The following is a 27,383-nucleotide window of genomic DNA, read 5'->3' as shown; positions in this document are numbered from 1 at the left end:
TAGACATTACCTATTTAAGTAACTTGGTTCCCCTTCATATTCTGCTTCCCTTGCCATTTCAGGATATCCATGGCCTAATGCACTAGAACTGATAAGCTAGAGATCTAAAGATCAATCTAATGGAGTGAAAAGTATAGTGTAATGACAAAGGACAGTGGCTTTAGAGCCAGGCCTGGATCTATGGACCCTGGAAACTAGCCTCTGATCTATACCTTCCTCAGTTGTGCACTGGGAGTAATCAGTGACAACCACATAAGGGAATTGTGATGATTCAATAGGTTTGTTTCTAAAGCACTCAAACACGGTATTTGCCACATAGTAAATAGTTGCAATGATTAGAACAGATAGCAATTAAAGTCTGGAAGCATCTTTTTCCAACACCAAAAAGGTACATGTCCCTTTAAGTAGTCTCTTGTTGAAGTAACTAATGTAGATAAAACTTGCTGATGTATATAGCCTGGCCCAGATTCCCTTCGCATTGCCTCCAGAAATGTTCCCGTTCATTCAGAAGACCAAAGTCAAATCTCAGCAAACTACATGGTATGGTCAACTTTAATGGCTTATTTACCCAGATTTTACTCAATATTTAAGGGAAGCCCAAAGACCAGGTGAGTATGAAGAGAGAGGATTTGTCACGTCCCAGTGAGTGACCCTGTCACAAAGCCAGCGGACACCTAACCACTCAAGTAATGAATGAGGCGCTTGCGCAGTAGAACCCAGAGCGAGCGAGGGGGGGAAGGACGCATGCGCGGCGGGGGGGGGGGGGGTGGGGAGTGACCGTGCGCTCCCCACCCCGTCTCTGAAAGCCGCGCCCGCGCAGTTCCGAAAAAGCCCGCAGAGACAGCGCCTGCGCGGTCGTGGCCGAGGAAGCTGTGGCGGTAGCGGCGATGGAACCAGCTGAGCCGCTGAACGAGTTAGTGTCAGCCGAGGGCCGAAACCGGAAGGCGGTGCTGTGCCAACGCTGTGGCTCCCGAGTGCTGCAGCCAGGGACCGCTCTCTTCTCCCGCCGACAGGTAGGGAGGCAGGTTGGAGGCGGTTCACCCCCGCACGCTTTCCCAGGGGGCCGAGGTGGCTCGTGTCCCAGACCCCGCGCGCGTTTCCGGAGGCCGCGCCCCTCGTCGCGTCCAGGCTCCGCCTGAGGCTGCCCCCGCCAGAGTTGGGCGGCGGGAGCGCTGCCGGGACCCGGCCCCTGGCCCCTGGCCCCCAGCCCCAGCCCCGCCCTAGGTCTGGGCCGGCTAGTCACCCGGTCGCCGCGGGCGCGGGGCGCGCTGGACGCTGCTCCTCCGCGTGCGGTGCAGGGCTGCGGCAAGGCGCCGGCTTCGTAGGGCCCGGCGCCTCGGGACACGGGCAGCCCTTCCAGCTCCACCCTGCGGACTGGCCCGCATCACACCGCTCTCACCGGTGTCCTTTCTGATGGGCTCCTCGCCGCCCCAAAAAGAGCTCCAGAACCGACTTTAGTGTAGGGGATGTGACAGATGACTCTCGTAACCTACACGCTTTACCAAGGTACTGGGTGGAACGCAGTTTCTCCAACGAATCAGATTTCCAGTGGGACAGACCGCTCAAGTCCTGGAATCATTTTTGAAGGGAGATTTCATTTTTATTTTAATCTTTTATTTCCTTCAAGTTAGATACTTTTATATTCTTCATGCTGCCATCACCCCAAAAGGGGAAAGTTGAAGACATTTTTTTTTTTATTTCACTAAACTTTTTCTTGAGGTGTAACAATAACCTCCGGAAAGTGCAAAGTGTAATCTCATTTCAGCCATGTGCATACCCTCACTCAAAATTGTCTCCAAAAATATGCTGTGTCCTCATGACCTATCATATTGGGAATTAGGTTTCAACATAAGAATTTGGGAGGAACACAGTCTATAACAGGGTGCTACTGGCATCTAGTAAGGTAGAAGCCAGGGATGTGGCTTAGCATCCTGCAATGCATTAGACAGCAACCCCCGTCCCCTGGTCCTGCAACAGACTTCTTCTCCATCCCAGGAGGTCAGCAGTACCAAGACGGAAATCATGGCCTAAAGACTGCAAAGCACACTCACATCTATAATCTCAGTTGATCTTATGAAATTATTAGTATTTCTACCACTGGCCTATGAGGTCCTAGATCCTATCCACTTCTGTATCTCCTACACTTAGATTGTGCCCATAAGTAAGAACTTAATAGATACTTAGATGTAAGTAAATCAGTGAACAAAAGCTATTAGCCCAGTGTAAATAATGGGTTAGCATGGGTGGAATGGATTAGTATGTCACTGTTGGTGCAGCATGTGTTAAAAAGGCCTATAATTGGTTTCCCATATAAAACGTTCATACCCTTTAGCTCGGTACTTCTTGAAATCTTACCTGAAGTCTGTGACAGAGGAATTTATAATGAAGCTGAACAGAGGTGGAGGGGACAGCAGTGTGATGTTTCAGTGTTGTTAGAGAAAGTGCAGTATGTGTGAAGAACTGCAAAGTTCAACTTGGCGGGGCCTAGCTAGACAGTTCTCATTTGGGGTCTTTCATGTGCAGTCAGAAGGGTCATTTGAAACGCTCTCTACCGTCACGTGTCTGCTTGTGGCCTGGGAAGACTCAGACACCTGAGCACTGAAATAGGCTCTGGGGGCACGTTGGTCTTTCGGTGGCTCTCTCCCCAAGGTCTCTCCATGTGATGCCTGGAGGGTACCTGGAGGTATTCAGAGTAGCTGGAATTCTCATATAGTAGCTGAAGGCTCCTAGAGCAAGTGTACCCAGAGAAACCAGCCAAAACGGCATGGCCTTTTCTGACCTACCTGTCACTTCCACTGCACTTGATTCCATTGAGGCCGTCACAGTGGCTCGCCCAGACCCAAGGTGAGAGACGTGGAGTCTATGTCTTGGAAGGATTGTCAAATAATTTGTGGACATGTTTTAAAACCACCACAAGGGACGCCTGGTGGCTCAGTCGGTTGGGCATCCGACTTCGGCTCAGGTCGTGATCTCGCAGTCCGTGGGTTCGATCTCGCATTCCGTGGGTTCGAGCCCCACATCTGGCTCTGTGCTGATGGGGAGCAAGGGGGGGTGGGGGTGGGGCTGCCTGAGATTCTCTCTCTCTGCTCCTCCCCTGCTGGCTTGCTCTCTCTCTCTCTCTCTCTCTCTCTCTCCCTCTCCCCCTCCCTCTGCCTCTCTCTCTCCCTCCCTCTCTCCCTCCCTCTCTCCCTCCCTTTCACATTCGATTTTGGCTCAGGTCATGACCTCACAGTTTGTGGGTTCAAGCCCCACATCGGGCTCTGTGCTGACAGCACAAAGCCTGCTTGGGGTTCTCCTCTCCCTCTCTTTCTGCCCCTCCCCCACTCACTCACTTGCACACATGAACTCTCTCAGAAAAAATAAGTAAACTTAAAAAAATAAAGGGTACTGTTAACAGTTATTGAAAAAGCAAAGAGTTCGACTGAGAATCTCACCGAGTTGTGGTATTCTACTTATCTCTGAGGAGCCAGTCCAGGATTAGGGTACAGCCTGGAGTTCGGAGTAGTTAACCCACCTGGTCAGGGATGGAACTGGCAACTTTGTCCCCCAACCAGCTGACCTAGCAGCCTCAAATTAGGCATTAATTCCTTGATTTTCACCCCAGTAGTCTATCTAGAAAGCCTAATTCTATTCTAAATGTTACATTCCAAAACTTGACCCTGCAATAGCTCTGGGCACTGCAGTGAATGGGTTGACTTCCATACACCTACACATACAGTGTGCATATATGTAGGTCTAGTCTTGTGGATCTGACTTACGGGATTTCAATAAAAATGGGAATGTTGAGAAAGAGAGGGACCAGGACCCAGTAGGACCCCTTGAATGAATGGTTAATAGTATTTCCCTTAAATCACTAATCAAGACTGCTGAGGCGCTGTTTTGCATTATAAATGGGAACTGTGGGAGGGAAGCTGGTTCTCCTTTGTTGGATGTGTCCTAAGGGCTAATGCTTAGCAAGTCTTTTTCTCCCCTTAACATTTCACTCCCCTTACATTTAGTTAAGATGTTGATTTCACACCTACAATATGGCCCAGAAATATTTTTAGGGAAATTTAGGCCCACAGAAAGATACCGCTAGGATTGGAATCCAGGTTTTCTGGTTTCTGAATTTTGATTCCTCTTCGCCTCTGCTTGTTCCAGTTTTTCACTTAGTGTAAAACAAAGCATTTGGGGGTTCATTTAAACATCAGATGGGGAAAAAGAGTGACTGGAATGACAGTGTAACAGGAGGAGGAACTGTTCTATTTTATGATGTCCTCAGCTGATGTCTCAGGTGACACAGTGCAGGGTACTGCACAGATACCTGTTTTAGTAAGCCAGGTGTTCGGAAGATGGGGAGTAAAAAAGCTCTGGATCAGTGCTCCCTCCTCCCTATTAGGGACACCTACTGGCTACAGTATGGCCAGAAGTGCAAACTCTGGGGTATTTAATACACGGTAGCATCTCTTGTGATTCCCTAACTAGCATTCAAGGAGAGGCTTCCTCATCCCTACCAAAGCATTTCCCTTTTATTTTGGAATAATGTCAGTCCAGTTAGGGTTTGTTTTTGTTTTTGTTTTGTTTTTTTAATTAAAAAAATTGGTGCAGGGGGAAGGGCCTGGGTCGGCTCAGTCAGTTAAGCATCCAACTGTATCTCAGCTGAGGTCTTGATTTCAGGGTCGTGAGTTCAAGCCTCACATTGGGCTCCACGCTTGGTCGTGAATCCTCCTTAAAAAAAAAAACAAAAACATCAAAAAATATATATATATATTTTTTTGCTTTTATTTTGATTGCTAATGCCAGACTAGCTCACTGAGGCCATCCTATGTTATTAGAGTTTGGGGTTGCATTAGAAACATATCATGGGTGCAGAGAAAGAGGAACCCTTTTACACTGCTGGTGGGAATGTAAACTGGTGCAGCCAGTCTGGAAAACAGTATGGAGGTTTCTCCAAAAATTAAAAATAGAACTACCCTATTACCCAGCAATTGCACTACTAGGCATTTATTCCAAGGATACAAAAATGCTGATTCAAAGGGGCACTTGCACCCCAATGTTTATAGCAGCACTATCACAATAGCCAAATTATGGAAAGATCCCAGATGTCAATTGACTGACAAATGGATAAAGAAGATGTGGGGTGTGTGTGTGTGTGTGTGTGTGTGTGTGTGTGTGTGTGGAATATTACTCAGCAATCAAAAAGAATGAAATCTTGCCATTTGCAACAATGTAGATGGAACTAGAATGCATTATGCTAAGCGAGATAAGTCAGTCAGAGAAAGACAAATATCATATGATTTCACACATGTGTGGAATTCAAGAAACAAAACAGATGAACACGGGGGAAGGGAAGTGAAAAGATAAAAACAGGGAGACAAACCATAAGAGACTCTTAAATACAGAGAACAACTGAGGGTTGCTGGTGGGGTGTGGGGGGGGGATGGGCTAAATGGACAATGGGCATTAAGGAATGCACTTGTTGGGATGAGCACTTGGTTTTATGTATAAGTGATAAATCACTAGATTCTATTCCTGAAACCATTAATACACTATATGTTAACAAACTTGGATTTAAATTAAAAAAAAAAAAAAATGATAGTAGGTACGTTGAAAGTTAATGCCAGAGGGGAAAAAAAAGTAAATTGTTACCTATGAAGAAAAAACTTACGAGAAAGAAACAGCCATAGACTACTACTTGGCTTTGTAGCAAATATTTTCATAGTCATAATAAAGTAAGAACTGAAAAGTGCTTCATAGGGTGGAAAATAAGTGTATTGGCAGTAGCCATGACGATGAGAGCAGAGGAGTAACAAGCTTTGCTGTATGTATCTTGCAGTACTGTGGGGCTGCTAAAGGTGTGTGAACTAACCATATGGAAGAAATTAAAGGGTGTGTGTGTGTGTGTGTGTACTTACACGCGCATGTGCCAGAGGCTTTCTCGTAGTGATTGGGAAGGCATGTTGATTTGTGGGTACAGGGATCCTTGGGATGCTATTCCGAATTCTAGAACTAGATTTTCCTTGTTAATGTTCTTTTGTAAGATAAATCCAGCACATACCTTACAGTGATGGAATAGAGCAAAGCCAGGTATCCTGTATTTATTCTTTTGAAAATATTTGAGTTCCTGCTCTATGCCAGTTATTACTCTAGGCACTGGGGATAGAGTAGTGAACAGGAAAGGTAAGCTCCTTCCTTTCCTGGGGCTTACATTTTAGTGGAGGGAGACCCACGGTAAATAAGCCAATACATTAAGTTCAGAGAATGGTAAGTAGAAAATAAAGAGGTAGTGGCATAAGGAGACTTTGGGGGTGATGAATATGCTTGGTGTCTTGCTGGTAATGATTTATGGGTAGATGTCTGGGCCAAAATGTTTCAAATTGTATACTTTAAGTATTGTGCAGTGTATGTGTCAACTATACCTCAGTAAAGCCATATAAAAAAATATAGGGACGCTTGGGTGGTTCCGTTGGTTAAGTGACCAGCTCTTGGTTTCAGCTTAGGTCATCATCTCACGCTTCGTGAGTTCAAGCCCCACGATTGGTCTCCATGCTGACAGTGTGGAGCCTACTTGAGATTCTCTCTCTTCTCCCGCCCTCTCCCACTCGATCTCGCTCTCAAAATAGTTAAGTAAACTTTGAAAAGTATAAAATAAAACATAGTGGGCAGTATGGGAAGCTAATTCAGATTGTTTGGTTAGAGAAGACCTCCCGAAGAGGTTACGTTTGAGCTGAATATCACGAAGGAACCGGCCTTGCCAGGATCTGAGGGCAGAGCACACTTACCCTGTTTGAAGAAGGCAAGGCCAGTGTGGCTGGAGGGAGATTAGGAACAGGCAGGGCCTTATGGATCATGGTAAGGATAGCAGCGAAGCCAGTTGAAAACGGCATGTTACCTCTTTAACGTCTCGTAAGAATCAGGGCACGGACTAGAGGCAACAGAGGAGCCACCCAGCATCCTCATCCGTCAATGATCGGGCTCCTCATTTTGTTTTCATTCCGAGAAAGTGCTAGGGAGCGGTGTAACGTGTGAGTGGAATGGGGGTGATGACGTGACTGGCCAGTCAGCTCTTGCATTCTTTGTGTTCTTTTCCACTGCAGCTTTTCCTTCCCTCCATGAGAAAGAAACCAGCTCTGGCTGATGGCAGCGATCCTGACGGCGAGCTTCTCCAGGAGCACTGGCTGGTCGATGACATGTTCATCTTTGAGAACGTGGGCTTCACCAAGGACGTGGGCAACATCAAGTTTCTGGTGTGCGCAGACTGTGAAATCGGACCAATTGGCTGGCATTGCCTAGATGACAAGAACAGTTTCTATGTGGCCTTGGAACGGGTTTCCCATGAGTAACTGAGGGGAGGGGGACTCAGCTCCACCCCCAGCTCTAAAGGCTCCTCCCCTCAAGAACTGGCATTTAACCTGATGTAATCGCCCCGCTGCCGCCTTCTCGGTACTAATGTAAATTATGAGTATCAACATGTCCGGTTGAACAGAGGGCTAATCCTGCTTCCGTAAAGCCTCAAGTGCATGCCTCATGCATCACTCTTCCTGCATCCCAACATCTCCTAACCTTCCTTTTCCCCCAGTTGCAGGACACTGGGACACGGCCACAAATGTGCTCTCATCCCTGGCGTCCTGCCCCGGGGTTCCCTGCCCCTGGGCTCCCTTGTTTCGTGTTCTGTAACAGCAGCATTCATCCTGTTGTCCAAGATGACACATGACAGCTGATGCCCGTGCTGATAGCTGAAACTCCACCTTTTTCTCTCTCATTCAAGAAAGCATACAAGTGTCTGCGAGTGACTTGGTTGTATGGCTAACTGTATCTACAGTAATTGATTCTTTTTAAAAGTGTAGCATTTACAGACATTAGTATTTAAACTACTAATCAGAAACACGTTACTTTGGACACCCCTCTAATACCATGTTTGACAGCTGAGCCTCTAGGCCGATAGTGACCTTTTATTGTGAAGATGAATATGGCCCCTCTTCCCCTCAAATCTTGATATGGCTTCTCTTTATATTAGCCTGTGAGTCGAGAATCAGATTTTCAACCCTATCTGGCAGCCGCCCCAAGGAAAACTCAGCCCTGGCTTAGAATCACAGTGGAGGATGTGGGATATAGGAGGGACAGGCCTTTGCCATATTATACATGACTTTATAGGTTTGCCTTATTTGGACAAGTAACTTTTCCTTTGTTCTTAGCAAAGGAATCTATCTATCTAATGGGTAGTGTCGTCATTTACCGAACCTACTAAGCATGGTCCTCACAGAGTTTTGGTTCATTTGGAATGTCTGTACCAACCCAGAACAAACTTTCCATCCACATGCCACTATTTCTATAGCTGTAGCGTTGCTCTAATAGTTCAGTGTTAGCAGACTTGTTTAACTCTTCAATATGATTGTCAGTTCTGTCCTCTCTCTTCTGAAGTGACTCAACTTTAGAAGGAGTCTCTCTGACCAGATCTCGGGCATCCTCCCATCAGCCCTACCTGGAAGATGGAGGAGACCCTAGAATTGACATAAGGACTAAACGGAAACCTTCCAGTTTAGAGCCCATCCTTCTGTATCTGTTTTCTGCTTGCTTCCGCCTTCTTTCTCCCCAGAACTTTTCTAAGGGCTCCCCAACTAAAGTGTGGGCCTTGGGCATGGTTTGCAACCAACCTACTCCTCTAGAAAGGTGGCTTCCTTCCCCAGTCATAGCCTCGGTGAGATCTAGTTGAAAATGAGAGAACAGTTTTCTAGACAGTCAAAGGTCCATGATTACGGCATGTGCAGAAAAACAACTGTGAGAATTACCCACTCAGGTCCGAAGGAACAAAACCAGGTAGATGCCTCTGGGGGCATGTCGCCCCTCCTGCCACAAGCCAAAACCTAAGCAAGGCAGTTTTTTAAATTAGGCTTTCACTTTTCTTTCCTTTTTTAATCACAGAAATAGTACACATTTGTTGCAGATAAATACAAAAATGGGTATAAAGATTTTTTTAATCACTCCTATTTCCACCATCCAGAGATTGCCTATGGTAATGTGGTATATATCCTCAGTGTTTTTCTATATGTATATATAAACATGTATGGTTTTTAAAAACAGATTTGAGATCATACTGTGCTCTTTTATAACTTGCCTTTTCCATTTAACAAAATACTGACTTCCCATTTTAACAGATAACCGTCCATGGCCACCCTTGTTTTTAGTATTCCATTGTCATTTCTGTAATCTATTTAAACAATCCCCTATTTGTCTCCAGTTTCTTATAAACGGTGTGATACAACATACAACTTTAAAGTTAAATCTGTATACACATTCGTAATTATTTCCTTGGCATACATTATTAGAAGCAGAATTGCAAGGTATGCATGTTCTCAAGGATTTGGTCTGTTGACACATACTCTTCAGAAACAGCTGTAATTCACCCCCCTCCAGCAGTGTAAAAGAGCACTCATTTCTCTGAAACCTTCCTAACACGGGGTATTATGAAAAAGATATTTTGCCACTTTAATAGAAAAAGTAGTATCTCATGTTTTAATTTGCATTTCTTGTATTTTTAATGAAATTTTTAGATACTGATCATTTGTATTTTTTTTTTTTTTTTTTTAGAAAATTGTCAAACGTTACCACAGTAGCCAAAAATATCAAATTGTTATTCTGCCTTTTCGGTATAATTTGAAAGGAATAAAGGCATTGAAACAGTAGAAATTAGATTCCTGTATGTCCTTGGGAAGAATACACAATTTGAAAAAGCAGAGGAGAGCTGAAAACTGAACCTCAGGCTTTATTGTGAGGTCTGTCAACTAATTAATTGATCACTTAGTGTCTGCTATAAAATGGGAATGTCATCTCTTTGGTCCCTCACACATAATAGGCTCTCAGTAAAGACTTGGGAAATCCGTTAACCGCTTTGTCATAGGTAGATGGAAGTAACCCATGCTTGCTGCTAGGAGTTTAGACACCTGCAGTTCCTGTTAGAGCAAAGGATTTTTCCAAGGCCTAATTGTTTCTACAAAATTCTTTTCTAACAAAAGAGTTGGACAGTGGCGTACTGGCATTTTACATATTGTTCCTATGCCACGTATGTGGCTACTCAAGTGACTCTAACATATAACTAATGAGGACTTTTGTTCCCGATAATGGTGGACAGGTACATTTTTTTAAGTTTATTTATTGATTTATTTTGAGAGAGAGCAAGTGGGGGAGGGGCAGAGAGAATCCCTCCCGAGGAGACTCTGTGCTGTGAGCGCAGAGCCCGATGCAGGGCTCCAACCCACGCAACTGTGAGATCGTGACCTGAACTGAAACCAAGTCAGACACTTGACTGAGCCACCCAGGTGCCCCTGGTGGGTAGGTAATTTAGACTCACTATCCCACCGAGGGCAGTTAGAAAGGCTGGACAAAATATTTAAAGCATCCAAAGTCAGGGCGCGCCTGGGTGGTTCAGTTGGTTGAGTGACCGACTCTTGATTTCAGCTCAGGTCATGATCCCAGGGTCACGGGATTGAGTCCCATGTTGGGCTCTGCACTGAACATGGAGCCTGCTTGAGATTCTCCCTCTCTCCCTCCCTCTCCCTCTCTCCCTCCCTCTCTCTCTCTCTCTCTTTCTCCCTCCCTCCTTCCCTCTCTGCCCTTCTCCCTCACTCATGCTCTCTCCCTCTGCCCCTCTCCTTCGCTCTCTCTCTCTCTCTCTCTCTCTCTAACCAAACGCATCAAAGAACATTTGTTTGAAGGATTACTGGGCTAGGACCACTGAGAAGAAGGTGACCCTGGCAGGTGGGCTTGGTGTTAAGGGCCAGCGCTCTCTTGGGGGCATTTGCCAAATGTGAAGGGGGCACTTCAGAGGCTGGTGGGTGATTGTGACCGGCTTTTGGAAGTAGGGGTCTGTGCCGGTCAAAGAGTGGTAGACCCGGTCAGTGTTCCTCAGTTTGGGTTGAGGTCCTCAGTCCTTTGCACCCCAGGAATAGGAGTGAACCAGAAGGAGGAAATTGAAAGGCTCTCTCTGGACTGCAGCTTGGTTTCCAATGATCTCAATCCTTGAAATTAGATTAAGTTGATCCCAAAGTGGTAGTTTCCCCACACCCTTGGCATAAGCAAACAAAAACGCTCTCTGGAGGAAAATACCATCATCCTAAACTTCGACTTGTTTCTGTAAGTAATTTTGCTAATACAATATCCTGAACACAATAAAATGTAACCAAGCATATGAGTCAAGATATTCAGAAAACCAGTGAAATAAGAGACCATGGAAAGTGGCCCACAGAGGCTGCAGACAGTGGAACCACCAAACACTATAAAATAATTGCTCACTCTGTTCGAGGAGATAAACCAGTTTGAGGAATTTCAACAGATACCTGGGCACGTGAAAAAATACGAATTGTAGAATTTTTAAAAATCCAATAACCAAAATTAAGAATTCAGTGGAAGTTTTTAGCAGCAGATTATGCACAGCTGAAGAGAGAACTAGAAAACTGGGAGCTAGGAATAATTTGTTGTTGCTTTTCAACATTTATTTATTTTTGAGAGAGACAGAGCACGAGCAGGGAGGGGCAGAGAGAGAGGGAGACACAGAATCCAAAGCAGGATCCGTGCTGGGCTGTTAGCACATAGCCCGACGCGGGGCTCGAACCCATGAACCACGAAATCATGCCCTGAGCCGAAGTTGGATGCTTAACTGACTGAGCTACCCAGGCACCCCGGAATATTTCTAACAGACCTGCAAGACCTAAACACAGTTATACAACATTACTGAGAGATACTAAAAGGAAACAAACTTACAGGGGCCAGAAAACTATAGCCCACAGGCCAAGTCCACTCAAGACAGCATCTGATTTATAGACAGTCAGGAGTCTGCCACCTAAGAATGGTTTCGGGGCACCTGGGTGGCTCAGTGGGTTAAGTGGCTGACTTCAGCTCAGGTCATGATCTCACAGCTCGTGAGTTCAAGCCTCACATGGGGCTCTGTGCTGACAGCTCAGAGCCTGGAGCCTACTTCGGATTCTGTGTCTCCCTCTCTCTCTGCCCCTCCCCCACTCGTGCTCTGTGTCCCTCTCTCTCAAAAATAAATGAGGATTAAAGAAAAATTTTTTAAAAAAGAATGTTTTTTACCTTTTTAAATGGTTGTATAAGTATCTATCTCCAATTTTACTTCTTATCCCACAAAGCCTAAAATATTAACCAGTCTTTTAAGAAAAAAGATTACCAGGGGCACCTGGGTGGCTCAGTCAGTTAAACGTCCGACTTTGGCTCAGGTCATGATCTCTCAGTTCATGGGTTCGAGTCCTGCGTTGGGCTCTGTGCTGACAGCTCAGAGCCTAGAGACTGCTTTGGATTCCATGTCTCTCTCTCTCTCTCTCTCTCTCTCTCTCTCTCTCTCTCTCTCTCTCAAAAATAAATATGAAAAAGTAATAATAATTAAAAGAAAAAAGATTGCCAAGTATTGACTAATTTTGTAACGAGGCCAACTTTTCTCCAAACTGATGTGTAAGTTTAATAAAATCCTAATGAAATACCCAACATTTCATGAAATTCAACAAACTGATTCTAAATGTGACATGAAAATGCAGAGGACTGAGGCTAGCCAAGACCGTCACGGAGAAAAACAAAATGGGAGAAATTCTCTACTGGATAGACCTCTATTTGTCACAAGAATGAACAAACAGGCTAGCGGAACAAAAAGGCTCAGAAACAGACCCGTGCGTGTGGCTACTTGATTTGTGACCAAGGCAGGGGTGATGACTTACAGGGTGGTGTGGGGAGGGCTCCTGCAATGTTGGAAATGCTCTATCTATCTCCTTTTAACCTGGACGGTGGCTATGTGAGGAACTCGTAAGCTATACATCGTTTGTGAGCTTTTCTGAATATATGCTGTATTCTCATAACAAAAAAGCTTCTGAAAGATTGGAACTAACTGATCCTATCCAACCCTTACTTTCCTAAACATTAGTTCTTCCCTTCAGAATGGGATGGCATTTCTTTTCTGTTACCTCCTAGATCTATACACATGTAATACTGAAACCCTTGACTCTACTTACCTCTAAGGAAGATAAATTCTAGAAGTGTAGGGACCAGGCATATCCTATTTACTATTCTACCCTCGGTGCCTGGCCCCATGTCTGCCACATTTTAATAGTTTGATGAATGCTCGTTAAGGGAATTTAAAATAAACTCCACTAAATGCTGTATCATTTTAGCGGGACTAATTTAAAGTGGTTCATGCAGATGTTTTTTAATGGAGGGATCAGAGTGAATTATATTTCTGATGCAGTGAATAACAGTGGATTACAAATTAGGTGCTGCACCTTTTTTCCAAGGCTTTTTGACAAAGACCGTGAAAACACATGTGATACAGGATCGTGTACAGAGTAAGTACATCTACGTGGTCATGACCTCATCTAAGTCTGCATGGAGTAAGACAATAAAGGTGTTAACTTCAGTAGTGCCAATCTGTCCATTGTGACCAAGGTTTCTTTACTGAATACAGTGGACTCTAACCCAAATATAAATATATTTGAAATAGTGATCTTCAGTGTTATTTGTGGAATTACACAAACCAACCTTTCTCGGCAATATGCTTCCTTCCCACGCACAAATTAAAATTGGTTCTCTTGGGGGCGCCTGGGTGTCTCAGTCGGTTAAGCGGCCGACTTCGGCTCAGGTCATGATCTCGAGGTCCGTGAGTTCAAGCCCCGTGTCAGGCTCTGTGCTGACCGCTCAGAGCCTGGAGCCTATTTCGGATTCTGTGTCTCCCTCTCTCTGACCCTCCCCTGTTCATGCTCTGTCTCTGTCTCAAAAATAAACGTTAAAAAAAAAATAAAAATTAAAAAAAATAAGAAATAAAAATAAAATTGGTTCTCTTGTAAGGTATTTGGATTTATTTCTATAATCTAGACGGCTGCAAAGTTTAGATTCTTTTTCTAATTTTTTGTCATCCTTTTCTAACCACAAGAGTGGTTAGAGAATTAAATTCCTGGAATATGTGTCTAAATGTCAGGATTTAATGAGGCGCCTGGGTGGCTCAGTCAGTTAGGCGGCCGACTTTGGCTCAGGTCATAATCTCATGGTTCATGAGTTCGAGCCCCGTGTCAGGCTCTGTGCTGAAAGCTCGGAGCCTGGAGCTTGCTTCGGAATCTGTGACTCCCCCTCTCTCTGTCCCCAGCTCATGCTCTGTCTCTGTCTCTCAAAAAATAAATAAACGTTAAGAAAACATTTTTTTAAAATGTTTTGTAAATGTAAGGGTCCACCCTTACAGGTCCTTAAGGTCCACCCTTAAATGTAAGGGTCCACCAAATTCACTTCAAATCTATTCAAACTTAGAATTCACTTTGCCTCATATAGAAACAATGTCATCCAGGCACCTGGGGGAGGCCCAGTCGGTTGAGCTTGAGCTTCTTGAGTTTGACCTTCCAACTCTTGATTTCAGCTCCAGTCATGACCCCAGAGTCATGAGATCGAGACCCGCATTGGGCTCCATGTTGAGCATGGAGACTGAATAAGATATTCTCCCCCCTCTGCCCCTCTCGGCAGCTCATGCTCTCGCTCTCAAATAAAAAATAATAAAATTTAAAAATTTTTAAAAAGAAACAATGTTATCCATGATGAGTAGTTTGTAGCCTGTGACACAAAACTATGCATACCCAAAGCATAGTATTTCAATAAGCAGTTCTAATTTGGGATGTCATGTACAAGTCCTCTGCTATGATTAGATGGGGGTGCTCCAAATTCCAGACCTGGTGACCCCAGACAGTCTTTTTTTCAGGTTGGGGGCCAGGATGAGCCGTGACCTGGGGGAACAGTGAGGAGACAATGTGGGCTAGGAACACTTATGGTCCTAAGGAGGTGAGGGGAGAGTGCTCAACTCCTGTAGGTTTATACATTATCCCTTCCCCACTTTGTCCTGGATGGCTTCTGGTATGAGATGTGAAATAGGGATTGGGTGGAAATGGAGGTTCCATCCTAGGGAGCTGTTGCCCCAGTCAAAGAGGAGGTAAATTTCAAGATAATAGGGAGGAAAAACTGAGCTCATGGAGGCACCCAACCTCAGCAACTTTGCTAGCATGACCATCAATTGTTAAGTAATTCAGTCATTTGAAAGCCAGGTACTGCCTGTACGGTATTGGCACTAGCCCAAGAATGAATGGCCCTAGTGTCTTCCTGTCTACCCTGATTTCACCACTGCATGAACAGGACATTCTTGCTCCCACAAAGCCTCTCCATCTTGTCGGCCCCTCCCTTGCACAGACGGACGGGAGTTGTCCTTTCAATTCACTGTCATTTGATTCTACGTGGTAGGGCAGAGGGAGTACATATAGGGAAAAATGCAGGCTTATCAAGCATCTTTAGATGGCTTGAAACCTAGAAGCGACCATAGCCTTTCCCTCCAAACGTTAGAATATCTTAAATCCCTGAAGAACTGTGTGAAAATGGTGTGTCTGCAATGGCACTAAAGTTGAGATCAGCAGGGTGACTGCTGAGAGAGTCACTGGGTGGCTCAGTCGGTTAAGCTTCCGACTTCAGCTCCGGTCGTGATCTCACGGTTTGTGGGTTCGAGCCTTGCATCGGGCTCTGTGCTGACAGCTCAAAGCCTGGAGCCTGCTTCAGATTCTGTGTCTCCCTCTCTCTCTCTTTGCTCCTCCCCCATTCGCTCTCCATCTCTCTCTCTCAAAAATAAATTAAAAAAAAAAAGAAAAGAAAAGAAATTTAAAATGAAAGAAATTCAAATACCTTATAAGAGATCAATTTTAATTTGTGCGCTGTAAAGAAGCATATTGCCAGGAAACGTTGGTTTGTGTGATTTCCACAATTAACACTGAGGATCACTGTTTCAAATATATTTATATTTGGGTTAGAGTCCACTTTATTCAGTAAAGAAATGGACATTTAAAAAAGTGTTTATTTATTTAGAGCAAGAGACCATGCGATCGGGGGAGGGGCAGAGAGAGAGAGGGAGAGAGAGCAAGCAGGCTCCATGCTCAGCGAGGAACCTGACTCAGGGCTCAGTCACGTGACCGTGACATCATGACCTGAGCGGAAATCAAGAGTCAGACACTTAATTGACTGAGCCACCCAGGTGCCCCTCCAAGGACATTTATTTATTCATTTATTTTTAATGTTTATTTATTTTAGAGACAGAGCACAAGTGGGGGAGGGGCAGAGAGAGCTGGAGACAGAATCTGAAGCAGGGTGCAGGCTCTGAGCTGTCAGCACAGAGCCAGACGCGGAGCTCGAACCCACGAACCATGAGATCATGACCTGAGCTGAAGTCAGACACCCAACCGACTGAGCCACTCAGGTGCCCCCAAGGGCATTTTTCACTGGCAGACACGACCAGCTGGTGAAACGAATTCCTAGTAGGGCAAGGCAAGGAAGAGATGGTATTGAGTTTATCACTTTTTTGAGTTTATGCCCAGATAGCTTCATTTTCATCACTGATATGCCCACATTCAGTGGGATGTAACATTTGACTTGTTTTTCTTGGGGCAGTCACAATGAATAATCATGCCTTAGCTTTGTATATACAAGGATTTTCAAAGTACTTATTTGAATGTTCACCCACACTCACCGTATCCCTTGACCAGAGACATCCACTTTAAAGCTGGCAGCCTCATAAAACACAAGGGTTGAGATCAAAGAACACTCTTCAGAGTTTGAAGTTAACCTTTGCACCCAGGATTTAAACCACCAAGCCACCTAAACAAGCATTTAGTTTCAAAATATTTCAGGGTACTGAATGACATGTCTAGAGTCTTGTGGAAAAAACAGGTGCAGGAATCCAGGGGGCAGCTGATCTGATGTCACACTGGTGAGTGACACAGTAACTTTGGGTCTTTCTGGGTTCTATCAACAGAAAGTCATTACAGCTACAGATTTTCCTAAAGCAACAATTCGAGTCTCCTGGTCTGACTGGCATAACCTGGGTGCAGTCACTTTTCCAGTGGGAGGTGAGAATAGGAGATGATAGATGCTTCGGGTTCCTCTGGAATGTGCTGAACAAATACTAAGGGTAATCATTGTGGGGAGTCCAGTCACTTGATAAAACCGAATGCCAGTTAATCCTCCCAAACTAGGAAATGGACTAATTTGTTCTGCTCAGGTATTTAGAAGTAAAACGTCCATCTCAGACAGCCAGGAAACAGCTTGGGAGAGGAAAAACTGTGTGTATGCCCCTTAGCAGGGAAACATACGAAACCACCACCAGGAAAAAAAGAAATACACCAGTAACATCTATGTATTGCCTAAAATACTGCTTATCACATCACCCCTCTGATCAATAATCCTCAAGGGTGCCCCATAGCCAGTGGAATTATGTGCAAATTCTTCAGAGTAACATTCAAGTCCCCACCTTGTTTTGCCATGTTCCCCCCACGAGTCCTCCTCAATCTGCTTTAGCCAGCCTGGACCAGTTGCTCTCTTGGTAATCTGAGTCACCTGACCTGGAGCGCTGGCCACAAAGGGAAGTAAACTTCAATTACCTGCGCCTGGAATGTTCTCTCCCACACCTGTCTGGCCAACCCTCCCCCACCCTAGCCGCATTTCCTCCCGCCTCAGAGCCTCCCCGTACCTGGTTCTCATCACAGCATCTTTCCTTCTCTAGCGGTTGCTGAGCTCAAGTCTGCGCCACCGTCCGAGGCTTATGCAGTTTTCGAACTAGGTCCGCCCTGTTCCCCGTGTAAAGACCTAAGGCAACAACGGAATAAGGGTATTGCTCCAGAGCTCCAACCTCTCAGATCCAGCACACGCCCCATAGAGAAAGAGAGGGTCGAGCAGACCTGGAGGACTCGGACGACCGAGGCTTTCCCTCCCTTTGGTTTTACAAACTGCCCAATGACCGGCTGCGGCGGGGATATTTCATAAGGTCCCGCCCAATAACGGAGAGGGGGGCGGGCCTCGGCGAGAACAAGACCCAATGAAAGACGAGCAGGGAACCGGGCCCTGTCCTGCCGCGGCCCAATGGGAGCGCCGCTGGGAGGCATGGCCGGCGGCTCGGCGGGGATATATAAGACCCCCACTAGCCGCTCCACACCGGGATTCGTGGTGTTGCTGGAGACTCGTAACGCGTCCGCAGTCAACGACCCTCCGCAAACGTCACCTGTCGGGAACAACCATGGTGAGAGGGAGCTGGGGGCACTCGCGGAGTGCACGGTGAGGGGGTACTGCACGGGAGAGCGTGCTGGGGGTGCCCGGGGGTCCCCGGTAGGGGCCGGCTGTGCGGCAAAGAGGGGAGGCCGGGGCGCCAAGCAGCCCAGGGTGTGAGGGGCTGCGCGGGGCTTCTCGGAGAGTTTGGCGGGGATTCACGGTGACCACGGTGTGGAGGCTCTGCGGAAAGCCCGGGACGCCCGCGGCGTCCAAGCGCTGCTTTTCTGCGCCCCCTTCCCCGGGAGAGGCGGATGCGAGTTGGAGAAGTACGCGCTCCAGCAGCGGACCGGAGAGAGGTGGCGCCGGGGCACGGGGTCGGCGGGGCGCGGGCGGGACTCGTCCCGCGCTGAGCTCAGCCTGGGGCCCCCAACCCCGGCGCCGCGGTGCAGCGCGCTGCGGAGTCAGGAACCTGGACCCGCCCGGGTTTCTCCCGCTGCGGCCCGGGACAAAGAGGCGCCCGCCCCCAGCTGCAGTCCCCGCCCACCTGTGAAGTCACACTCCCGCGCTGGAGGCCGGACCTGGGCGGACCTGCAAACTCCAGCAGGTTTCTCCAGTTCTGAACTGTTCCCTGAATGCCTTTGTCTTGCGCGGCCCAACTCCGGCCAGAAGTCAGACCTTGGCCCAGACCTGTCCGGGGGTGTCTGTGAGCTTCTGGTGCCTAAGGAGGAAAATCCTTTGCTGAGTTTCTGGAGCCCAAGCCCCTGAAGTCCCTCAGTTACATCGAAGAGCTCGGGGTGTGAACGCAGGCCCCAGGGCCTCACAGGAATCTTGATCCCCACCTGTGTTCCGGGCCCGTGTAAAGGCCCTGAGGCCGTCTTGCAGGACAGCTGGTGAAATTGCCACACTATTGCCGACTGTCTTAGAAGACCCCCTCCGCATCTGGGAAGCGTGTGGCCCTTTTATTTTTTTTTTTATTTTTTTATTTTTTTTAAATTTTTTTTTTTCAACGTTTTTTATTTATTTTTGGGACAGAGAGAGACAGAGCATGAACGGGGGAGGGGCAGAGAGAGAGGGAGACACAGAATCGGAAACAGGCTCCAGGCTCCGAGCCATCAGCCCAGAGCCTGACGCGGGGCTCGAACTCACGGACCGCGAGATCGTGACCTGGCTGAAGTCGGACGCTTAACCGACTGCGCCACCCAGGCGCCCCGCGTGTGGCCCTTTTAGACAGATCCTCTAGACTCAGGGTTGGGGGTGAAGGACCAGAAGACAGGAGAGTCTGTCCCTTGCAGGAGTTATCTCAGGAGGGCTGAAAGGTGGGGTGAGCTGCCTCCGTGACTGTTGAGCAGTACTTCTCTGGATGGACTCTGTACTGCAGTGGGCAAGGACAAGTGTCCAGAGTCGGGGTATAGCCCCCCAAAAGGGGAGTTTCTGGGTAAACTTTCAAATTGGCTGTAACTCCAGAGCCACTTCCTCAGTTAATCCACAACAGACCTGATACTCTTCAGCACCTTCAGGGTGTGGAGGACCCAGAGTCCCCACCAGGGGAGACCCCTCCTCCTAGGGGTCCAGCGCTAGAGGCTTCTGGGGGGGCCCATCTTGGTGTGTGAGACTCTGGCCTTCCTGTGCCATCCCAGCCGGCACAAAGGGCACGAGGCAGTGGGATTTGGCTGCTTGGCATCAGTTTTTTCTAGTTCCTGCCCCTGAAGACCTAGGCTTGGCTGCCTTTGTTCTCAAGCCCTCAGAAAATGAAAAGAAAATGAGGTAGTTTGGCTCCCAGTGTGGGGAGGTCTGGAAAGGGAACCTAGTCTTTTGGGTTTCAGACCAGGCCTCGGTCTCCAGGGAGGAAAGATAAAAGGGTGCTTCCAGGGCCTTTTCAAGCCCCACCCCACACCCTCCCTCCTCCATTCACACCACTGCTCTGCTTCCCCCAACAGCGCGAGTGTATCTCCATCCATGTGGGCCAGGCCGGGGTGCAGATGGGCAATGCCTGCTGGGAGCTCTACTGCCTGGAGCACAACATCCAGCCCAATGGCACCATGCCCAGCGACAAGGCACTGGGCAGCGGTGATGACTCCTTCAACACCTTCTTCAGTGAGACAGGGGCTGGCAAGCACGTGCCCCGGGCTGTCTTTGTGGACCTGGAGCCTGCTGTCATAGGTGAGTGGGTGCTGTGGGGGGGTTCCCCTCCTCTGGCCCATGTTTTTTTTGCGAGCCCCAAAGTCTGTGGGGAGCTCTGCTTAGGGGGAAAAGCTCTTGAAATGCAGGCGACGCCCTGCCAAGAACAACACTGAAGTCTGTTGCTTTTGTCTAGACTCTGACTTCAGGAGGGGTCCTGGGGGCTTTCTGTGCTGAGAGGGGATATCAGTCAATCCTCTCTGCCCGGAGACTGCCAGATGTTTGAGTCAGGGACCAGACCCAGAATGAAGACTGCAGAAAAGTGTGGATATGAAAGCAGAAACTTTAAACTTCCTTTCTCCTACCCACAGACTCTTGAGGGTAATATTGCCTAAGGAACTGGGCACTGAGAACATTCTTAGTGGCCCCCTGCTAAACTTTAACTGAACCGGGCCCCTTAATAGCATGTGGACCTATGTGAACTTGGCTGTTGCTGGCTCCCAGGGGGTTCTCTGCTTCTTCCTTTCTGCATCTGGATCTCCTCAGTTTCCTATTCCTAAAAACTTTCCCCCTCCTCCCATCTTTCTAAAGACATCTTTGTAGATGGTAAACTGTGGACTGGGTTTTCTGCATTAGTCTATGTTCTTATCCCAAGCAAAAGTCAAATGAGGGGCGCCAGGGTGACTCAGTCGGTTAAGCGTCTCACTCTTGATTTCAGCTCACGTCACGATCTCCTGTCCATTCCCCGCCTCTCCGCGGGGCTCTATGCTGACAGCACAGAGCCTCCCTCTCTCTCTCTGCCCCTCTGCATGCTCTCTCTCAAGATAAATAAATCTTTAAAAAAAAAAAAAAAAAAAAAAGGTGAGATTCTCTTAGACATCCTCTGATTCCTCAGCAAGTGCAAGTTGCTCTGAGGGCAGGGACTATTAAAGGCGCCCCTGACCTACCCCCTCACAGGCCCAGGTAAGGACTTTTGCAAGTGGGTCTCTGGAAGGCAGTTTGCTGCCCATGCTCCATCTTGCGGTTACACCCAGGGAAGCTTAGCAGCCTAGGTCCTAGCGCCTGTGTCCTTGTGGGGGATGAGACCAGCATCTCTTACCTTTGCCCTCTTTCTTCCCCTCAAGATGGGGTAAGAACTGGCATTTATAGGCAGCTCTTCCACCCTGAGCAGCTGATATCTGGCAAGGAGGATGCTGCCAACAACTATGCCCGAGGCCACTACACTGTGGGGAAGGAGATCATCGATCTTGTGCTGGAGCGAATCCGAAAACTGGTGAGCGGACCAGGTGCTCTTGGCACCTGCAGGCGATCAATGTGTCTTTACCCTCCCTTCCTGGCCTGGGAGGCCTGCCGTGTGTGGAAGAAACGGAAACCACAGGCCTGTGGCTCTGACAGGAACCCCACGTGTCCTACGGCTCCTTCCGCTTGTCTGTCTCCTTGGCTTCCCCTAGGGGGAGCTGTGTATCCTGGGTGTGGATCTAGGGCTAGCAGCCCCAATAACCTGTTCTACCCTGAGTCTGTGGACTCAGGCTTCCGGCCTGCTGGTGCCTCGCTATGCCAGGTCTAATTGTCCAATCCAAGCCTTCTTTGAGCTTTGATCCCTCTCTAGCCCCAGCAGGTAGGAGGAAGCTGCCTTGGCAGCCTGACTTGTTCTTAGATTCCTAAACAGTACTTTTATGCCTGGGAGAGACTCCTGCTTACTGGTTAGTTTTTAACCGCTTCCCAGTTTACCTCATCCCTTGCCTGAGGCACTGAGAACCAGGAGTGAGGCCAACTAGGAGCCAGCACTTTGGCACTGGTCCTCTAGAGGGATTGTTCAGACATACTCTCTGCTGCTCCCTAGTCGAGACTGAGGACTTCCATTGACTTGAGGAATGGGATTCCATGCTTTCTAACACAAAGTACCCCCTAGGCTTTGGATTTTCTTGAAGGGTTTTTCCGGGGTGGGGGTGGGGGGTGTTTTTTGTTACCAGTTTGCATAAAGCCTGCTTTTAATGTATTTTTATTGAGAGGTAATTGGCGTAGCATTAGTTTCAGGTGTACTATGTAATGAACTGATAGACGTATATATTGCAAATAAATGGAGAGTTTTTTATGCTACGATACCCATGTGTCCGGTATAGATTGATGCTCTTCTAGTCCAAGGCCCAGCTATATCAGAAGTTACCGTGTGTACTTGTTAAACCTACAGTTTCCCGGGTTCCGCTCGGAAGTGAGGGGCTTGGGAACCTATATGTTCAACAGGATACCACCACTGCCTGCCCCCAACTCCCACTCTCCTGCAGCCAGGTGACAGAGCTACTGAGCTGAGAGGGCCCAGCTCTCTGACTACGAGTCCTATGTCCCACCTGAGCCTCCCCTCCCCCCTCCCCTCACTTGCCACCACATGCACACAGCAGTGTCCTTCTGGGTCATCTGTCCCCTAGAACTCCAAACCCCTTGTAGGTATTCTCTTCTCACCTCTACAGAAGCAAAGCAAAAGAGCATGAGAGAACTTTCTGGAGTCATGGAAATTTCTATATCTTGATTAGTTTGGTAGTATAGGTATACACACTTGTCAAACCATTCACTGTACATGCAATAAAATATATACACTTCAGTACAAGCTATGCTTCAAAGTTTTTTTTTTCCTTCTAAATATAGAAGTGAATACTGTCGTAGTTGCATCACAGTAGCCTTGCAGACAGAAGAGCGTTGTCAGAAGAGGGGGGGGCGGGTGATAGGCCGTCTGTACCCTAACAGTGTTCTCTCCTACCCTAGACAGACCAGTGCACCGGGCTTCAGGGGTTCCTGATCTTCCATAGCTTTGGGGGTGGCACTGGCTCAGGCTTCACCTCCCTGTTGATGGAGCGGCTTTCTGTTGACTATGGCAAGAAGTCCAAGTTGGAATTTGCCATCTACCCCGCCCCCCAAGTGTCCACAGCGGTTGTAGAACCCTACAACTCTATTTTAACCACGCACACTACCCTGGAGCACTCAGACTGTGCCTTCATGGTGGACAACGAGGCCATCTATGACATCTGCCGCCGCAACCTGGACATCGAGCGCCCCACCTACACCAACCTCAACCGGCTCATCGGCCAGATTGTGTCCTCCATCACTGCTTCCCTGCGCTTCGATGGTGCCCTCAACGTGGACCTCACAGAGTTCCAGACCAACCTGGTGCCCTACCCCCGCATCCACTTTCCCCTGGTGACCTACTCCCCCATTGTCTCAGCCGAGAAGGCCTACCACGAGCAGCTGTCCGTGGCAGAGATCACCAACGCCTGCTTTGAACCCTCCAATCAGATGGTCAAGTGTGACCCTCGCCACGGCAAATACATGGCCTGCTGCATGCTCTACCGTGGAGAAGTGGTGCCCAAGGATGTGAACGCCGCTATTGCCACGATCAAGACCAAGCGCACCATCCAGTTTGTGGACTGGTGTCCCACGGGTTTCAAGGCAAGCCGGGAATGAAGCGGGGGAGGAGGGATTCGCATGCTGCCTGCGTACCTGCTAGAGGGGAGATTCCTAGAGAGCCCCAGAGCATGGAAACAAAAGTGCTAGGGATGGGGAGAATCGGGCAAATCACGACTTTTTTATTTGACTTGAAAGCTTGCCCTTACAAAGGGAAAAGTAGGTTTCGTGTCTCTTAGCCTGGCAAATAGGCACTCCCTAGGTTTGCCAGTCAGGTCAGGGAACCCGTCGTTCACATGTGCCAGGGACATACCCACAGAATCCGTCTCCTCGGAAGGGAGTGCTTTTGGAAGCGCGGAAAAGCCTACCATTCAGATAATGGGCAAGACGTGGGTCAGAAGTCTATGAATGCAATCTCTTGAGGAGTAATGAGGAAGAATCTGTTTATATCCCCGTTCTTTCGTCAGTCTACATTCCCAGAGGGTACTGGGCATATGACCTAGTTTTAAGTTTTATGGGTTTTGTTCCAGTGTGCGATTAGAAAGATTAAAGGTGGCAGCTGAGGCATTTAAGAAAACACACAGCTTCCTTGCACTGTTGCAGACATGACCACAACTGGAGGCGAGGCAGGGACTCCTGGTCATAAAGATAATAGCTGCTTGCTAGTTTTGAGAGCTGTCCTATAGCTCAGAACTAGAAACCAGGGGTAGGAAGTCTGGGAGGCGGATTCTCCCAGCTCCATATTAGGAAAGCTTTAGCTACTCAGAGGAAGAGTAGACCGCCTTCAGGAAATAGTAAGCTTGCTCTCATTAGAGGCATTAAGGGGGAAGCTGACCTTTTTTTTTTTTTTTCCCCCAAACACTGAATATGAAATGTATTTATATGTTCTGAATAGAGCAATGTCTAAAGTAGATTTTTCCCAAGGTTTTCTATTTTTTAAAACTATTTTCTAAACTATAGGAAAGTGGAGAGATTAGTTAACAACCATATACCCACTACCTAGATTCAACATCTGACTCTGCTAGGTTTCCTTTATTTTTGCTTTGCTGATCCATATAAACTCATAGGTATTACACACAAGTTTGTTTTGTGTCTAACAAAATTAATAACACTTCTCTAAAGTAAGAATACCTAGTCAGTATTCAAACTTTCCCAATTTCCACAAATGTGCTCTATAGTCAGTGTTTCAAAGTCAGGGTATAATCAAGGATTAGGCATTATATTTGTCTCTTAAGTCTTTTTTTTTTTTTTTTTTTAATGTTTATTTTTGAGAGAGAGAGAGAGACAGAGCACAAGCAGGGAAGGGGCAGAGAGAAAGGGAAACACAGAATCTGAAGCGTGCTCCAGGCTCTGAGCTGTCAGCACCGAGCCCGACGCAGGGCTCGAACTCACGTACTGTGAGATCACGACCTGAGCCGAAGTTGGACGCTTAACCAATTGAGCCACACAGGCACCCCCATCTCTTAAATCTTTTAATGTAAAACATCCACCCTTTTTCTTTTTCTTTTTTTTTTATTATTTAAAAAAAAATTTTTTTAACGTTTTTTTTTTTTTTTTTTAGACAGAGAGAGACAGAGCATGAACAGGGGAGGGGCAGAGAGAGAGGGAGACACAGAATCGGAAGCAGGCTCCAGGCTCCGAACCATCAGCCCAGAGCCCGACGCGGGGCTCGAACTCACGGACCGTGAGATCGTGACCTGAGCCGAAGTCGGACGCCCAACCGACTGAGCCACCCAGGCGCCCCCATCCCCCCTTTTTCTTGATGGTGACTTTGAAGGGACTAGTCTTACCATCTTGAAAGTCCCACATTCTGGATTTGTTTTCTGGTGGTAGTTAACTTGTTCCGTTATCCCTGTGCTTCTTGCAGCCTGGCAAATGTCACACGCCGGTTGACCGGCCCCTTTCCCAGTTATGGGAACCCTTCCAGGGAACGCAGAACCCAGGGCTTACACTACTTGCTGTTTCTTCTTAGGTTGGCATTAACTACCAGCCACCCACCGTGGTGCCCGGGGGAGACCTGGCCAAGGTGCAGCGGGCAGTCTGCATGCTGAGCAACACCACGGCCATCGCCGAGGCCTGGGCCCGCCTCGACCACAAGTTTGACCTGATGTATGCCAAACGGGCGTTTGTGCACTGGTATGTGGGCGAGGGCATGGAGGAAGGAGAGTTCTCTGAGGCCCGAGAAGACCTGGCTGCCCTGGAGAAGGATTATGAAGAAGTGGGAACAGAGTCTATGGACGGCGAGGACGAGAGTGAGGAGTTCTAGGGGTCCCGGCACCTGCAACGCCTGGGCTCTCTCCCCGGTTTTGTGTCTCTCGTTCCACTGTTTCCCTAACCCCCTACAAATACAATCAATGTCTCAAGTGATGTGGAGCTCTGTGATGTGGAGTTCTGCCCAGCTGTGGGCCTTCACTAACTTTCCCAACTGCCTTGTTGCCCTTCTAAGTTAAGGGCCAGGGTGGCCTCTGCCTCTAGGGATTGCAGCCAGGGGAATACCTAATGGAGGAACGATGGTGCTGTCCCGTGCAATCAGACCACCTGACTAATGTTCAGGGGCTCAGGACCCGTGCTGTGGTGCTTTGACTTCGTGTGGTGATTCCCTGTGTATCCCCTTATCCCCAGCCCACCACAAGGAAAGGTAAGCCTTGTAGAGGTTCTGGTGAAAGCTGCTGAAACTTTACCCGTGCCCCCTGCCATTCTGGGGCAGAACGTCTGTCTCCATCTCAATGCCAGGAAGGAATCCAGCGTTTTAACCTATCCTCCCTCCTCATGGCCAACAGAGGGCAGTAGAGGTTGAATCCACATGAATTCACAGGCCATTCTGCAGCAGCCATCTTACAATTTAGGGCTCTACCCCGATGCCATATAAGGGCACTGGGTCCAAGAACCAGCATTCCAAAAGACGGGGGTCTTTAGCCTGGGGCTGTGAACGTCTGAAATAATTTTTAAAGTGCTTATGAGCCTTTTAAGGCAAAAACTGTATTTTTTATTTTCAAAGGGGTCCCTGCTGAGAAAGGGACTATTTATTGTTCTAGGATCTAGCCACATAAAGTCTTAGAGATCAGTGCATCAGTCAGGAGAAGGGCCTGGCAGGAGCTAAGCAGTAAACTGGATGGACCCTTCTAGCACAGCCCAGGTTCAAGGAGGTTTCTCTTTAATGTGCTTAACAAATCTCAGCCAGGCAGAAATATATTCTCTGAAGAGGAGGGATATCTCCATGGGGCCAGGTTCTGCCCCTGGCAAGACCGTTGAGGAGAACCCAGCCCCAGTCCCCAACCCCCACCCCCACCCCCGCCCCCACACACACACCCAGATGGGTAGGACCTGTATTTTTGGCCTAAATCTAACTGCTTTGATTTTCAAACATTTAATTCTAGCATTTCACTCAGATGTGTCTCTGCTTTTTTTAGGCACCAGTGAGCCTTGGGGCTACCTGAATGGGTCACTTAGTGACCTTGCTCTGGGTTCAGGGGACAAGTTTATTAATGTTAACCTAGGAACTAATCCCCAACATCAATGAGCCTTGCTTGATTGATCCCTGGGAGCGGTTTAGTAACCTACAACTCATTAGCACAGTGCTCAGATCCGGAAGACTTTGACCCCTACAGTGAAGCTGCATGTACTTAATAGGGGCTGTGGACCTATGCAAATTACCAGTCCCAGGCAATGGGTCTGTTTGTGAAGGTCCTCAAGGACTTAAGGGCTTGGGTTAGAGGTGAAGTTAAGGTATAGAAGGAAGGGAAGGAGGTTAGAAAAACCTGGCCAGTGCCCATTCAAGGACCTGGATCTGTCTGTTCAGCAAGTACATCCAGCCTGCTCTGCTGTTGTCTTCATCC

The 27,383-nt window shown here is 47.7% G+C and overlaps 2 protein-coding genes and 1 long non-coding RNA gene across 4 annotated transcripts; 2 read left to right on the top strand and 1 right to left on the bottom strand.

The window, feature by feature from the left end:
- The first annotated feature begins 748 nt into the window (after positions 1-748).
- On the top strand, positions 749-7,466 carry RABIF (RAB interacting factor). The gene is made up of 2 exons (XM_058700729.1): positions 749-1,013; positions 7,077-7,466. The coding sequence occupies exons 1-2, from the start codon at positions 888-890 to the stop codon at positions 7,320-7,322; spliced, it is 372 nt and encodes a 123-aa protein (XP_058556712.1). The 5' UTR covers positions 749-887; the 3' UTR covers positions 7,323-7,466.
- On the bottom strand, positions 4,968-17,775 carry LOC131495680 (uncharacterized). 2 transcript variants are annotated; one of them, XR_009254064.1, is made up of 3 exons: positions 17,727-17,775; positions 17,519-17,634; positions 4,968-7,268 (listed from the first exon to the last, which is right to left on the bottom strand). It is a non-coding gene; the product is annotated as an uncharacterized LOC131495680 (long non-coding RNA). The 2 variants fall into 2 exon arrangements; XR_009254063.1 differs by lacking the exon at positions 17,727-17,775 and having other exon boundaries at positions 17,519-17,720.
- Positions 17,776-17,848: 73 nt separating this feature from the next.
- Positions 17,849-25,914, top strand: LOC131495675 (tubulin alpha-8 chain-like). The gene is made up of 5 exons (XM_058700716.1): positions 17,849-18,064; positions 19,971-20,193; positions 21,276-21,424; positions 22,912-23,592; positions 25,520-25,914. The coding sequence occupies exons 1-5, from the start codon at positions 17,864-17,866 to the stop codon at positions 25,811-25,813; spliced, it is 1,548 nt and encodes a 515-aa protein (XP_058556699.1). The 5' UTR covers positions 17,849-17,863; the 3' UTR covers positions 25,814-25,914.
- Positions 25,915-27,383: the final 1,469 nt, after the last annotated feature.

This window comes from Neofelis nebulosa, chromosome 15 (assembly GCF_028018385.1).
Source record: "Neofelis nebulosa isolate mNeoNeb1 chromosome 15, mNeoNeb1.pri, whole genome shotgun sequence".
Taxonomy (NCBI): domain Eukaryota; kingdom Metazoa; phylum Chordata; class Mammalia; order Carnivora; family Felidae; genus Neofelis; species Neofelis nebulosa.
Note: the sequence above shows the minus strand (reverse complement) of the source record. Positions and strands in the feature narration are given on the sequence as shown.